General features: G+C 56.7%; 1 protein-coding gene across 1 annotated transcript; it reads left to right on the top strand.

Moving 5' to 3' along the window:
* Positions 1–13,955: 13,955 nt before the first annotated feature.
* On the top strand, positions 13,956–15,551 carry LOC100382943 (S-adenosyl-L-methionine-dependent methyltransferase superfamily protein). The gene has a single exon (NM_001175628.1). It carries the CDS (start codon positions 13,995–13,997, stop codon positions 15,420–15,422), a length of 1,428 nt encoding a protein of 475 aa, NP_001169099.1. The 5' UTR covers positions 13,956–13,994; the 3' UTR covers positions 15,423–15,551.
* The last annotated feature ends 874 nt before the right edge of the window (positions 15,552–16,425 follow it).

Here is a 16,425-nt window from a genome sequence, read left to right on the forward strand (position 1 = left end):
AGCACTGCCTCCCGAAGGTAGGGATACCCCTCGGAACCTCATGCCGCGACTTCCCGGTTCATGCGGGAAGCCTCGGTCTACACCGGGCGCACGCGCAACACCGCGCCCGCGGCCCCGGGCCACCTCGGCAACGAACACCATCGACGCGACCGTCGGGCCCACCTCGACGAAAGGGTGCGCCGAGGCTACCACCCCAGGCGTGGGGGACGCTACGACAGCGGGGAGGATCGGAGTCCCTCGCCCGAACCACCCGGTCCGCAGGCCTTCAGTCGGGCCATCCGACGGGCGCCGTTCCCGACCCGGTTCCGACCCCCGACTACTATCACGAAGTACTCGGGGGAAACGAGGCCGGAACTGTGGCTCGCGGACTACCGCCTGGCCTGCCAACTGGGAGGGACGGACGACGACAACCTCATCATCCGCAACCTCCCCCTGTTCCTCTCCGACACTGCTCGTGCCTGGTTGGAGCACCTGCCTTCGGGGCAGATCTCCAACTGGGACGACTTGGTCCAGGCCTTCGCCGGCAATTTCCAGGGCACGTACGTGTGCCCCGGAAATTCCTGGGACCTCCGGAGCTGCCGGCAACAGCCGGGAGAGTCGCTCCGGGACTACATCCGGCGATTCTCGAAGCAGCGCACTGAGCTGCCCAACATCACCGACTCGGATGTCATCGGCGCGTTCCTCGCCGGCACCACTTGCCGCGACCTGGTGAGCAAGCTGAGTCGCAAGACCCCCACCAGGGCGAGCGAGCTGATGGACATCGCCACCAAGTTCGCCTCTGGCTAGGAGGCGGTTGAGGCTATCTTCCGAAAGGACAAGCAGCCCCAGGGCCGCCCGTCGGAAGAGGCTTGCGAGGCGTCTACTCCGCGCGGCGCCAAGAAGAAAGGCAAGAAGAAGTTGCAATCGAAACGCGACGCCGCTGACGCGGACCTTGTCGCCGCCGCCGAGTACAAGAACCCTCGGAAGCCCCCCGGAGGTGCTAACCTCTTCGACAAGATACTCAAGGAGTCGTGCCCCTACCATCAGGGGCCCGTCAAGCACACCCTCGAGGAGTGCGTCATGCTTCGGCGTCACTTCCACAGGGCCGGGCCACCCGCCGAGGGTGGCAGGGCCCGCGACGACGACAAGAACGAAGATCACCAAGCAGGAGAGTTCCCCGAGGTCCGCGACTGCTTCATGATCTACGGTGGGCATGCGGCAAACGCCTCGGCTCGGCATCGCAAGCAAGAGCGCCGGGAGGTCTGCTCGGTGAAGGTGGTGGCGCGAGTCTACCTAGACTGGTCCGACAAGCCCATCACCTTCGACCAGGCCGACCACCCCGACCACATGCCGAGCCCGGGGAAATACCCGCTCGTCGTCGACCCCGTCATCGGCGACGTCAGGCTCACCAAAGTCCTGATGGATGGGGGCAGCTGCCTCAACATCATCTACGCCGAGACCCTCAAGCTCCTGCGCGTCGATCTGTCCTCCGTCCGGGCAGGTGTTGCGCCCTTCCACGGGATCGTACCTGGGAAGCGCGTCCAGCCCCTCGGACGACTCGACCTCCCCGTATGCTTCGGAACGCCCTCCAACTTCCGAAGGGAGACCCTGACGTTCGAGGTGGTCGGGTTCCGAGGAACCTACCACGCTGTACTGGGGAGGCCATGCTACGCGAAGTTCATGGTCGTCCCCAACTACACCTACTTGAAGCTCAAGATGCCGGGCCCCAACGGGGTCATCACCGTCGGCCCCACGTACAAACACGCGTTCGAATGTGACGTGGAGTGCGTGGAGTACGTCGAGGCCCTCGCCGAGTCCGAGGCCCTCATCGCCGACCTGGAGAACCTCTCTAAGGAGGTGCCAGACGTGAAGCGTCACGCCGGCAACTTCGAGCCAGCGGAGACGGTTAAAGCCGTCCCTCTCGACCCCAGTGGCGACACCTCCGAGCAGATCCGGATTGGGTCCGGGCTCAACCCCAAATAGGAAGCAGTGCTCGTCGACCTTCTCCGCGCAAACGCCGATGTCTTTGCGTGGAGTCCCTCGGACATGCCTGGCATACCGAGGGATGTCGCCGAGCACTCGCTGGATACTCGGACCTGAGTCTGATCCGTCAGGCAGCCTCTGCGCCTCGGTCATCAAGGAAGGGTCGGCCTCGCCTCGGCAGAGCCTGACCCTCCCTCGGGGGCTAAAAAGGGGGAACCCCTCTGCGTCGAGATTGGGCATACTTCTCCGCGTCGAAAATTTCCAATCAAAAAAGGGGCCTCTTGCGTTCTCCTGGCTATGTCAGAAGCAGGGTTTCGTGGAGCGAACACGGGTACATGTAAATGGCAAGGCCGACTGAGCCGAGGGACTCCTGTGCCTCCGGGTTAGGGATACCTCACTCATCACCTGCCACGAAGAATGACCCAACTCGGGAAGCCGCCCTATTATCGACAAGCTAGGACGAACACGCAGATGGAAGGAAAAGAGAGTACGACTTCATGCAAGAAAGACAAAGTGTTCAGGCCTCAGCGGCCGCGGTGAGACACGCATCCAACAAGAAATTGTTCAAACAAGAATTAGGCGCCGCCTTGGGAAGGAGCCGCGCCCTCAGCTCCGTCCCCGCCGTCGGTGAGGTCCATCTCGGCCTCCGGTGACGGCGGAGGGGGAAGGATCTCCGCTTCAAAGGTGGTCGCCAGCACCGCACTCGGACCCGCGGCGACCGCGTCAAGCCGCTGGACCTCTGCCAGGGCAGCATCGTCTTCGTCAGGAAGACAGTACCCCTCACTAACCCGCTCCAGGTCCACGACATAGTGGGAAGCGAGCACGGCGAAGGCCCGCCTGACGCCGTGGTGTAGCGCCTCGCGGACTCTGCCGCGCGCGTGATCACCCAAGGCTCGAAGGCGGCTTTGAGGGGAGCTTCCTGAAGGGATGTCGCCGGAGCCGAGGGTACGATAAAAGTCTGAGACGGCCTCGGACATGGCCGCGAGGTCAGCTTCCCTCTGCTCGGCAGCTCCAGCAAGCGCCTCGGCGAGCGCCTTGGCGGACTCATCAAGGGCGGACTCGAGCTCTGTGAGCAACCAAGAGAAACACCTCAAGCACAAGCAAAGGAAACGGACAAGAACAAGAACCAGGGAGGACCAAGACGTACCTCCGGCTCGGACACGATGCTCCGAGGCCGCGACCAGGGCTGTGGCTAGGTCGGCCGCGAGGGTCTCAGCTCGGCTTTCGGCCTCGGCAGCCCGGCCCCGAGATTGGTCCCGCTCCTCGATGACCTAGACGAGCTCCGATCGCTGCCGTTGCGCCTCCGCACGCGCTGCTGCCGCCTCGGCTCTCAGGTCGGCGCAGAGCAGCTGGAGGTCCGCTACCTTGGCATCCTGCTGAGAAAGGCGCGCGGTAGCCCCGGCGAGCGAGGACCTCAGGGATCGCAGCGAGCCCCAGACATCGACCTCGCGGCGGATGAACGACGACTTGGCGGCGCTCCGGTCCGTCAGATCCTGGGGAAAGGAAACAGGGCGTCACGACGAGTGTCTCGCTCACAGAAGGAAAAAGGTATGCCTGAAACCGCTACCTGGAGGATTTTGGGGACGTCTCTGCAGAAAACCTCCAGCGACGACCGGAGCGACCCCACCGTTGCCTCCGCACACTCGCGGAGCTCATCCCAGGACTGGTCCTCCTGCTCATCGTCGAGGACAAAGACAGGGTCCGAGGCCTCGCGGGTCCGGAATCGGAGCAACGGGCGCCGGGTATCGGGGCTTCGCCGCACAGCGATGAGGCTGTCACCCGGCTGGACGGACCGCGCGTCCGCGCCCACCTCATCTGAGGCCTTGGGTGCCGACGCATCCGCCATCCCGACGCCGGCGGCAACTGGTCGCTCTCCGACAGGGACGGCGGCAACCTCGGCGGTGGCGGGCGCCGGCATGGCCGGCACGACAGGCGGGCTCAGGGCCACGTTGGCGTCAGCCGCCTCCTCAACCACGATGGCCGCCTCGGCAGACGAGCCGGCCTCGGGAGCCCGCTCCTCAGAGACCGGCGATGACCGAGCCCCCTGCGGTGAAGTACCCCGCGAAAGGGTCGGCTGAATGACAAGGCCCGGGGCGGCGCTGGCCACACAGTCCGGCGCCGTCTTGAGGGCCTTCCGGGGTGCCAGGTCGGTCTGGCCATGACTTCGCTTGCTGGATAAAAAAAGAGGAGGAAAGAAAGATCACGGCCGAGACATATGAATGGGAAGCCAAGACGAAGACATTCCGAGATACTCACCCACTTCGGGCCATTATCCACCGCGCCTGGGGGGGGGTCTCTTGGATCCCGGCTCCCAAGACGGCCGCCGAGGTCCGCTTCGTCGGCATCTTCGGCGCCACCCTCGCCGTGGACGCCCGGGGAGTAGATTGCCCGGGCGCGGTCGCGGTGACCTGAGGGTCACCCCCATATGCCACCGGTACGAGCGGCGGCCCCTGGGGAGCGGGCGCCCTGACCTGGCCCTCCGGAGCCACCTCAGCTCCTCCGGCCGAGGGAACGGGCGACGCCTCGGGTCGCCCCCGTGCCTCGGACTGGGACCCCGACGCCCCAACTCCGGGGACTGATGGTGTCGGCCCGCGCGGGGGCTGGCTCGACGACTCCTGGCCACACCCGAGCCGGGGCCGAGGCCGAGACGGGCGGCCATGTCGTCCTCCTCATCATCATCGTCGTCATCGTCGTCGTCGGGCGTCTCCGGCGACGGCTCCCTCGGGAGTCCTTCCCTCTCCTGTTGGCGATGGCGCTTCTCCAAGGCGTCCCGAGCCCGCCTCCGCTCGCGGGCCCGGGCCTTCTCCGCGTCCTTCTTTTTCTTCTTCTCCTCCGCGGCGACCCGCCGCGCTGCACGGTCCACCGCGTCCTCCGGGACCCGTGGCTGGGAGGGCTTGTGCCACCCCACATCCTAAAAGGAGGAGAGAAAGAAACCCGATCATAAGGACCCAGAGCGACCCGATGTACGAAGAAGGAAGGAGCGAACACTCACCAAAGTTACACACCCCTGGTCGGGGCGCATCCGAAGCTGGGAGTATGCGTGGGGGTCCGGCTTCCCCATCGCAGCCGACACCCGCCATTGGAGGGCGTTGAAGGGGAGAGGATCAGGGGACATTCGCGAGCCCTCCCAGTCAGCCTCCGGGGTCATCTCCCAGAGTGGCAGCCGCCGCTCCGCCAATGGAAGCACCCTCCGACGGTGGATGGCAGCGATCACTCCCGCAGCGGTAAGTCCCCCCTCCCGCAACTCCTTCAGGGCCTGGAGAAGGGGTTCGAGATTCTTCTGCCTCTCGTACGGGGTCCCGTGGCGCCAGGCATCGGTGGCAGCAGTAACTACTCGCTGGGAGAACGGTGGGAGCAACTCACCGTCATTCCGGAGGTAGAACCACCGGCGCTGCCACCCCTTGTTTGAGGACGCAAGAATGGCAGGAATGTACTGTAACGCCCGTGACTGCCTCAGCAAAAGAGTGCAGCCGCCGGCCCGCACCTATGCACGGATCCTCCTCTCCCCCGTCGACAAGGCGAAAGGCTCGGCGAGGAAGAGATGAGTCCACAAATCCCAATGGGGGGCGATCCCCAAGTACCCTTCGCATACCGCTACGAAGATAGCGGCCTGCGAGATGGAGTTGGGGGAGAGGTTGTGCAACTCCACCCCGTAGTGGAACAGGATGGCCCGCATAAAGCGGCCCGTCGGCACACCGAATCCCCGCTCATGGAAGGAGACGAAGCTCACGACGTACCCCGGCGGTGGGGACAGAGCGGCTCCGCCCACGGGAGGAATCCACTCTGGCCGCTGCTTATCGGTGAGGGGGCGGAGCAAACCCTCGCCGACCAGCTCCTCCAGATCGCTCGCCGTCACCGTGGAGAAAGGCCACGGATCGCGCGGGGGGATTATGGTCACTCGATCCGCCATCACCAAAATGGAAGAGATGGCGGCGCGGGGGGCAGGGAGGGCGGTTTTTCTCTTCTCCGACTAAAGTTTCCCGGGTTGCGAAAACCTAAAGGGAAAGGAAGGAAGCAGAGCAAAGAACCGTCACCGGACCCCCTCTCGAGTATATGAAGGCCAGGGCGAAACCGTTTCCAGCGCACCGCCCGGACCGGACGCGGGATTCAAAAAACGCGAGGCGAAACAGCCGTTCCTCGAACGGCTCGCGCAAGCGCAACGGCCGCCCCGCCAACCACTCGCCCCGTCGCATTAACTCCGCGGCGGGACACGCGGCGCCTCTGGCAGGAGAAGCGGACGACGCTTCGTCTTCACCGTAATAACCGAGTCAAAAAAGGTACGCCACGTCGTTCGATTTCGTATCCTTTTCCTTTTTTTCCTCTTTCTCTATCTCTTGCAACAGGGACCGGGAAAGGGGGATACCCCGAAAAGGATCCTTCTCTGTGAAGGAACCGGGCTCCGAGCCCCCCCCCTACTGATCAGAGGTTCGAAGGCTGGCCCTCCGAGGGGTTCAACAGTCGCCTCAGATCGCGTGGGCCCGACACCCACTACTGGTCAGGGGTTCGAAGGCCAGCCCCCCGAAGGGCACCATGGCCGCCTCAGGCTACTCGGGCTCCACGCCCATTACTGATCAGGGGTTCGAAGGCTGGCCCCCGAAGGGTTCACAGTCGCCTCAGACGCCGAGCGAGGGATGACCAGGGGTTCGTTCGATACATAACCGAGGCTCGGGCTGCGCTCCCGAGGTACCCTAGGACATTTCCGAGACCAGCGGGAACGATCTTGTAACGGAATCCCATCGGAGGGAGGCATCGAGCCCTCGGACCCCGTCGCCAGGGGACCGGGTCCGGCAAATCACCTGCAGGTACTTTTGGGCGTGCCTCTGGGCCCCTAGCCGACCCCCAACGAACGGGGCACGGACGTCCACTCGGATTACCCGCTTGCAGCTCACCGGAGACACCATGTTCGGTGCCCATCGAGGGTAACATGGCGCTCTCCCCCCCTCCTCCTTGCGGAAAGGCGACATAGGGGCGTATGTAAAAAAGCCGAGTCTGTCCCTGATCGTCCTCTCGCCCTGTGCGGAGGCTCGGGGGCTGCTCTCGCAAACCCGGCTCCGGCCAAACCGTTGACAGCGTCAACATACCAGCCCGAGAGCTTGGGCCCCGACCGTGCACCCGGGCTACGGCCAGTTCGCATGAGGGAACAACCAGACCAGCCGAAGCATTGCGCAAGGCATTAAGACCTCGAAGGAGTGTAACCACTCCTCCGAGGCCTCGGGGGCTACACCCGGCGGGTGCGCTCGCGCGCACCCACCGGAACAAAATGCAACCGAGAAAGGCTGGTCCCCTTGCAAAAAAGTGCGACGAAAGCCTCCAAGCGAGTGCTAACACTCCCTTCGAGGCTCGGGGGCTACTGTCGGGGACCATAATTAGGGGTACCCCCAAGACGCCTAATTCTCAGCTGGTAACCCCCATCAGCACAAAGCTGCAAAGGCCTGATGGGTACGATTAAGTCAGGGATCAGTCCACACGAGTGACTCGATCACGCTTCACCCGAGCCTAGCCTCGGCCAAGGGCAGCCGACCTCGAGAGACTTCCGTCTCGCCCGAGGCCCCCCTTTTAACGGCGGACACACCTCCGGCTCGCCCGAGGCCTTGGCTTTGCTTAGAAGCAACCCTGACTAAATCGCCGCGCCGACTGACCAGGTTGCAGGAGCATTTAACGCAAAGGTGGCCTGACACCTTTATCCTGACACGCGCCCCCCGGCAGAGGCGAAGTGACCGCCGTCACTCCACCGCTCCACTGACCAGTCTGACAGAAGGACAGCGCCGCCTGCGCCACTCCGACTGCAGTGCCACTCGACAGAGTAAGTCTGACAGGCAGTCAAGCCTTGCCTAAGGCACCGCGGCGAACTCCGCCTCGCCCGACCCCAGGGCTCGGACTCGGGCTAAGACCCGGAAGACGACGAACTCTGCTCCGCCCGACCCTAGGGCTCGGACTCGGGCTAAGACCCGGAAGACGGCGAACTCCGCTCCGCCCGACCCCAGGGCTCGGATTCGGGCTAAGACCCGGAAGACGGCGAACTCCGCTCCGCCCGACCCCAGGGCTCGGACTCAGGCTAAGGCCCGGAAGACGGCGAACTCCGCTCCGCCCGACCCCAGGGCTCGGACTCGGGCTCAGCCCCGGAAGACGACGAACTCCGCCTCGCCCGACCCCAGGGCTCGGACTCCGCCCAGGCCTCGGCCGAACGATCTCCGCCTCGCCCGACCCCAGGGCTCGGACTCGGCCTCAGCAACAGAAGACAGACTCGACCTCGGCTTCGGAGGAGCCCCCACGTCGCCCGACCTAGGGCGCAGGCCCGCCACGTCAACAGGAAGCGCCATCATCATCCTACCCCGAGCCGACTCGGGTCACGAAGAACGAGACCGGCGTCCCATCTGGCCAGCTCCGCCAGATGGGCAATGATGGCGCCCCACAAGCTCTGTGACGATGGCGACTCTCAGCTCTCTTACGGAAGCAGGGCAACGTCAGCAAGGACTCGACCGCTCCAACAGCTGTCCCTCCGCCAGGCTCCGTCGCTCCTCCGACAGCCACGACATCACGCCAGCAAGGTGCCAAGACCTCTCCGGCTGCCACATTGGCATGTACCTAGGGCGCTAGCTCTTCCACCGCTAGACACGTAGCACTCTGCTACACCCCCCATTGTACACCTGGATCCTCTCCTTACGACTATAAAAGGAAGGACCAGGGCCTTCTCAGAGAAGGTTGGCCGCGCGGGGACGAGGACGAGACAGGCGCTCTCTTGGGGCCGCTCGCTTCCCTCACCCGCGTGGACGCTTGTAACCCCCCTACTGCAAGCGCACCCGACCTGGGCGCGGGACGAACACGAAGGCCGCGGGATCTCCACCTCTCTCACGCCCGTCTCCGGCCGCCTCGCCTCTCCCCCCTTCGCGCTCGCCCACGCGCTCGACCCATCTGGGCTGGGGCACGCAGCACACTCACTCGTCGGCTCGGGGACCCCCCGGTCTCGAAACGCCGACAGTTTCTCTTGCCAATTTGTGTTCTTGTGTGTTTTATGTTACTTTTTTTACAGGTGATGATGGAGAGGATATCCTAGATGTATAACTTATCAAGGCTAGATCCATCATACATATCTGAGGTCCATAGGTTTATTGTTGTCGCTACGAACTATGCTTGGAGAACAAAGACAAAGCACATATATTGTCCATGCATGGACTGCAAAAATGTTGTTGTATTTGATGACACAGAACAAATCATATCTCATCTGGTATGCCGAGGATTTGTGAAGGATTACATAATTTGGACAAAGCATGGAGAGGGTAGCTCTTCGCCTTATACAGCTGGAAACCCTGCGAACATCGACGACAACTTTCAGTTCGTTCACGAGAGACAACAACCTCTTCCACAGAGCGAACATGTAGTGCCAAATGTTACTGATCATGGTTACGCTGGAGGAAATGAACGTGAAAGAACCCATGTTCTGCCAAATGTTATGGACGAGGAAGATGCAGAGTTGTTAGAGGCAATGTTGCGTCGTCATACAGATCCATCGATGTTCTTCATGAAAGGTATGGAGTCCCTGAAGAAGGCAGCAGAAGAGCCTTTGTACGACGAGTCTAAGGGCTGTACCAAAGAGTTCACGACGCTCCGGTTTGTGTTAAAGCTGTTGATGTTAAAAGCTAGATATGGTCTGTCTGATGCTGGCTTCGATGCGTTCTTGAGTATTGTCGCAGACATGCTTCCAAAGGAGAACAAAGTGCCTGCTAACACGTACTATGCAAAGAAACTAATCGGTCCACTCACTATGGGCGTGGAGAAGATCCACGCGTGTAGAAATCACTGCATCCTTTATTGAGGTGATGATTATAAAGACTTGGAGAGCTACCCAAAGTGTGGTGCAAGTAGGTACAAGACGAATAAAAACTATCGAGAGGAAGAGTGTGTTGCATCTGTGTCTAAAGGGAAGAAACAAAAGAAAGCCAAAAAGAAGACTTCAATTGGTGATGATTATAAAGACTTGGAGAGCTGCCCTGATTTCATATCGCTAAGTGAGACAAATTCGGAACTATCTAAGAAGAACAAATACCACCACCACCTTGGCACAGGTGGTTACAAGCGTCAGGTTTCTAAATGGAGACAAGAAGACGCCGAGAAGAAGGCTGCAGGGTTGCCGACGCTGTCCGAGCAACTTGGTGAAAGGACAGCTAATTGGATCCGTGCTAGAAAACCAAGGGAAACTGAGTCTGGTGTATCTTTTGATGATCCCACTGTCGAAGAAGCGGCAACAAACATATATGCAATTGCAGCTAAGCAGAGCCAAGGAACATTTAAGCCGCAAAGGGAGAGAGACATTCTAACGGCTGGTCTCAGTAACCCTGAGCATCCTGGTCGTGTACGAGGAATCTCATCTAAGGAAGGATGGAAGGAAGGATTCGGACCACAATGGGAAGGTCTGTACAAGAAACGTAATCGATACAAGGAAGAGATGGCGAATTATTTTAAGGAGGAGGCCAAGAAAGAGTTCAAAGGCCTGATGTCTGAAATGCTACCGAATCCTCCTCTAGAATTGATGCAGCAATTGGCGATGGCGAGTGCGCTGTCTGTTCAACAGATGACCACTCCACAGATGCAAATAATTCCAGCAGCTCAAACGTCGGCTTCCACCGACACCGAGGGTACGACCATCCCAAGCTCTGTCGCGTCAACGGGAAATAAGGTCCGCTATCCAGTTGATGACATCACAAGGCTTGTGGCATGCACACTAGTTATAAGATATGGTATTAACAATCAGCGTACAAAGAAAGTAGCCACAGGCCTTGCGATCCCAGGACGCAAGTTCCATGGAAACAACATTCCAGAAGAATATTGCAGGGTAGAAGTGACGACAGTCGTCCAAGGATACGAGGGCAACATGCTATACATCCCTGGGCCCGAAGGTATCGAGACACTTGGACAAGCTATCAAGAATTTTATCCTTTGGCCTCGAAGGGATGTCAAATTGGTTGATCCACCACGACAGCCGTCGTCGCAGGCCCAACCGTCTCCACCTTCTCAAATTGTTGTTCCTATTGTACATCCATCATCACCTCCTCAAACTTCACATGCTGCTCCTCATCCTCTTTCTGACCCTCCTTCTCCTCATCCTCATGGTGGCCCACCGTCTCCGCCACATACATCGCCCTTCAGGGATCCACCTTCTCCACAGCCATCTCCACGACCATCAAAGAAATCTAAAGTTTTTATACCAAAATTAGTGTCCCCGTTCGAGAAGAAAAAGAAGAGTAAATCCACTGCTGGCATAGCTCGTTTTTTTGAAAGGGATTGGACGGAGCCTCACGTCAGACACTGTTGATTTGGCCGATCTCGAGGAGTCCGCAAAAAAGGCTAAGGCAATGGTCGCAAAGATAAAGAAGCCAACTAAGGCAGATTATAAAAACGTGCCTAAAAAATATGTGTCGGGCAGACCACTACTCACTTTTGAGAAACTAAGGAAGGTCCCGGCTAATATTAAAAGGTTGCATGATTGGTACATGCGGGCATCTTCAGTTGGCATCGACACCATCAGTGTTAATATACCAGCCCATGCTTTTATTGGTTCAAATCAAAAAGCCGTTGTTGCATTCGAGGACATGTGGTTAATGATGAACCTTTAGAGACTCGACGTGCAACTTGTAACTATATTTGCATTGTAAGTGTCACTCATACTCCACATATATGTGTTATTATTAGTGAGTTGTATAAATTTTCAATATCTGACATGCACGTGTGCGTTGCAGAATGCAACATGATCAGCAGGAGATCCTTTATGGTACCAATCCCAATGCTAGTGCCAGTAAAAGGGTTGGGTATCTCAACCCAATAAAGATATGCGAGGATAACCACACTTTTAGAATCGGAAAAGGCAACGAAACATTACAGGGACTAACGGACGAAGAAATTGAGGTGCGTATCCAGGATCTGAAGAAGGATTTTGAAGCAAGATACGCCACCTACATAGGACATGCAATGCTTCAATTTCAAGACAGGGAATCCATAGTGGCCCCGTACAACTTTAAGTAAGTGTGATTTTGCATAAATAAAATTAATAATTTCAATACACATGTATCACAAGTTTGATTCGTACAGGGACCACTGGATATGCTTCTTCATTTATCCTAAGGTTGGAAAGGTGCTGGTGCTCGACTCATTGCACACCGAGCCTTCGGCCTATTCAAAATTCCTCGGCATCTTAGAGCTGTAAGCCTTTTCTATGCATGCATACTTATATCGATGAGAATTGTAGAATAACATGGTGATTCTATTTGAGATCACAGGGCATTTAGGTTTTATAAGCTACGAGGTGGAAAGTACGACACGTCCAAAAAAGGCGTGCCACTAGACATCCATTATAACTGGCCGGTAAGTATGTGAATTTATGAATACATATCATACATGTATGTACATAGGACAATGTTGCAACTAAATAACCAATCTCTCGTTATGTAGTGCCACAAACAACCACCCGGATCGGTCCTATGTGGGTTCTACGTGTGCGAGTTCATGAGAATGAACGGACGATACATCACGAACCCTGGCAAGTTATTATTAGTAATAGTCATGTATGTATTTATGTCATTAAAGATGCAAATGTGTTATTATTGAGTATAAATAGATAATGTTTATAAACTTCCTTTACAACAATTTCAACAAGGAAGCCCAGAGAACTTGACTGAAGGTGCATTGTATGGCATAGTTGAGGACCTGTGCACATTCATATTGAAAGAGGTCATTCCCGCAGAAGGGAAATATCATGATGCTTCCGGAACATTAGCTTTGCCAGAGTTTAGAATACTAACAGAAATTAGTAGACTATCTCTTAGCCGAGATAGTTATTAGAGCTTTAGTGAAAACTTTGATGTATATAATGTGTGATGCATACATGGTTGTAAACAAGACTTTGATGTATATAAATGTATGATAGAATTTAATTTTATGTTGCTTTTAATATCAATACTACATGTTTATCAATATCAATATATATATATATATGTTTGTGTGTGTAAATATATATAAATTTCAGTACGAAAATTTAAAAAAAGGTGGGAAAACTTCCACTGGTGGCTAAATAAAAAAACCGTCAGTAGAAATAGCATTTCCACTGGCGGTTCTAGAATAACCGACAGTGGAAATGACGATTTCCACTGGCCCCTATTATTGGCGGCACTGAAAAACGCCAGTGCAAACGTCTCTAGAACCGCCACTATAGAGGCTCTGTGTACTAGTAGTGGTTATGCAGTCATTTTTAAGTCCAGGTCTTATTCTTCAGATGTGTCATGCTTGCCCCCAAATGAAGGACATGATGTTGCTGTCTATCTGTAGGGTGGGTTTCAGACCGACACCATGGCCACCGCGAACACCCTCGAGAGCTCCACCCCCTTGGTGGATGGGAAGCAGTAGCTCATCACGACGTCGGTTTGGCTAGGCAAGGAGAGGTTCTAAATGACTCCTTAAAAAACGGTGTGAACTATAATTTGGAACAAAAAAGTGTATTGGTAGGCTTCGACTCCTAGAAAGGAGCCTTATCAAATGGTTAAGTAGAAAGAGTTATTTACATCTATTTTAGTGATGCTAACATAAGTAAAGAATACTAATTAATGTTTTTGTATATCAATATATTTTAACATATTAATTATGTAGCAACGCACGAACATATACCTAGTAATACATGGATAAAATAAAGCGGCAGACGCATGGGCCGCAATCTGTTGCTTCACGAGCTTGGGTATTACTTAAGCTAAAGATTAGTACGTAATATTAGTTAGAGTATCTAATGAATCGACTTTGTCTCGTCAACTTCCTCCACCAGCATTCTTTTTCAGCGTTGAGTCCAAGCAATGCGCATGCACAAGCATGGAGATCCGAGCCTCACAGTGGAGTGTACCCTAATCAAGAACTGATCACTTTTTCAGTTTGCCACGTCAATTAACTAGCTAGTCTCCGGACGATCCAAAGGAAGTGAGTCGTCCTCGTCCAAGACGGCAACCTGCTGAATAATGGAGGGCTTGTGCTTTGCGCGGTGCCGGTTCACGCGGCTCATGGCGGCGATGCAGCTGGCGATGGTCGTGCTGGTCGTGGTCATCAGCATGGCTAGCCTCCACCGTTTCTACGCCACCCACAGCCTCCTCCCGGGGCTCGCCTCCGTCGCCGACCCCGCGCGCTGCAGCAGCAAGTTCCACACCGACGACACGGCTGGCTTCTCCAGCAGCTTCGACGTCCGCGCGCTCGCAGACCGCGTGGACGAAGTGCTGGTCCAGCTCGCCGAGCTCCAGGACAAGCTGGAGGCCACGGCGCTGAAGGTGGCGAAGCAGAGCAAGAAGAGCAAGGCCCGGCGCAGGCCGCAGGAGAACATGACGATGCCGGAGTTCCGGCGGTTCCTGGAGGACGAGGTCATCCACCCGCTGTACAGCGCGCACATCGCGCTCCGGCTGATCCGCATCCCGCGCCCGCCCGACGAGGGAGGGGACGGCGGCGACGCCTCCTCCTCCTCCGGCATGGACCCGCTCGTCAACTTCTTCGCGTCCGAGGAGACGCGCAAGTACGTGACGGCCAAGGGCAATCGCGACGGCCTGCCCAGCGTGTACGGCACGAACCGGACGTACGGCAGCGTGGGGCACGCGTGCGTGCTGATGCGGCGGGAGCTGGATGAGTACATGAGCTACGACGTGGGCGCGCGCTGCCCCGACGACTGGGACCTGGGCCAGCGCCTCATGCTGGGCGGCTGCGACCCGCTGCCGCGCCGCCGCTGCCTGGCCCCGGCCTCCAAGCTCTTCCGCCGCCCGCTGCCCGTCAACGAGTCGCTCTGGACGCTGCCCGACGACGGCAACGTCCGGTGGAGCCACTACCACTGCCGTGGCTACAGGTGCCTGTCCGCCAGGAACCAGCGCCGCGGCTACGACCGCTGCGTGGGGTGCTTCGACATGGACCGCGAGAGGCAGCGGTGGGCCAACCGCACCGCGTCGTCGTCCCTCGCCAACTTCCTCGTCGACGACGTGCTCGCGGCGAAGCCAGGCGAGGTGCGCATCGGGCTGGACATGAGCGTGGGCACGGGCAGCTTCGCGGCGCGCATGCGGGAGCGCGGCGTGACCATCGTGTCGGCGGCCATGAACCTGGGCGCGCCGTTCGCGGAGACGATCGCGCTGCGCGGGCTGGTGCCCCTGTACGCGACCATGAGCCAGCGGCTGCCGCTGTTCGACAACACCATGGACCTGGTGCACACGGCGGGGCTCTTCGAGGGGTGGGTGGACCTGCAGCTGCTGGACTTCGTGCTCTTCGACTGGGACCGCGTGCTCCGCCCCGGTGGGCTGCTGTGGGTGGACAAGTTCGCCTGCGCGCGCAAGGACCTGGACGACTACATGTACATGTTCCTGCAGTTCAGGTACAAGAAGCACCGCTGGGTCGTCTCCTTCAAGTCCAAGGACGAGGTCTACCTCTCCGCGCTGCTCGAGAAACCGCCGAGGTCATGATCATAGATCATCATGCACGCATCCAGGTTCTTTAATTAGTTTGTAAACTAGGTCTGATCGTCCAATCAAGCTAACTTGTCGGACAATATAATAAGTAACTGCAAAGGAGATTTGGATGTGTGTTCTCCCAAATCCAATTTCGTCATCTTCAGTGAATGTTCCTTTTTTTTGACAAAGGGGATAACCCTCTATTTCATTACGAAATAGAAAGATACACATGTTCTTACAAGATCCAAGAGTCAACCAGAATTTAAAAGCCGACAAGACACACAACTATCAGCTACGACGAAATTAAACCTGCACGAACCAAACTGCCAGAAGTAGCACAGAATCAGCACATAGCAGACCCAAGACACAGATCACACAGATCAAACTAGAGAAGCACGAAACTAAACAAGTTCAACCCCGATATAGCTCAAAGTTTTTCAGCATCCTGAAGCTACCGAGGCGCAGGGGGATAACAGTAAACATAATGATGATGAACCAAAATAGCCAAACACACCAGACTCTTCACTGAATCCGTCTGTCGATTGGCTTCCAACCACGAGTCTTGTTGTAGATCTCACACGTCATCCTTCTGATTTTGAGGCTTCCTTGTTCCACCAAATTTCTTTCCTTCTTTTTCTGACGGATAGCCCAAGTATCAAGCCAATAGCAACATGAAAAAATCACATTAGTCGGATCATTAATTCTGTCAGTTCCAAAACAACAATCATTGCGACATCTCCAGATCGTCCAAATGACAGCACCACAACCAAAAAGGACAGGTTCTTTTCAGTTTTATTAAAACTATCAATCCAAGAGCCAAACATATCATCCACACTGATGGGGATAGAAGTTAAGCCAAGAGCCGAGTAGACAATTCTCCAGATAAATCTAGCAACTGAGCACTGAAAAAACAGATGATCTATGGATTCTGAAAATCCACAAAAAGTGCAATCTAGAATGCCCTTCCAATTTTTTTGAACAAGTTATCCTTGGTCAAAATCTTTTTATGTCTAAC

The sequence above is a fragment of the Zea mays genome, chromosome 6 (assembly GCF_902167145.1).
Source record: "Zea mays cultivar B73 chromosome 6, Zm-B73-REFERENCE-NAM-5.0, whole genome shotgun sequence".
NCBI classification, from domain to species: Eukaryota; Viridiplantae; Streptophyta; class Magnoliopsida; order Poales; family Poaceae; genus Zea; species Zea mays.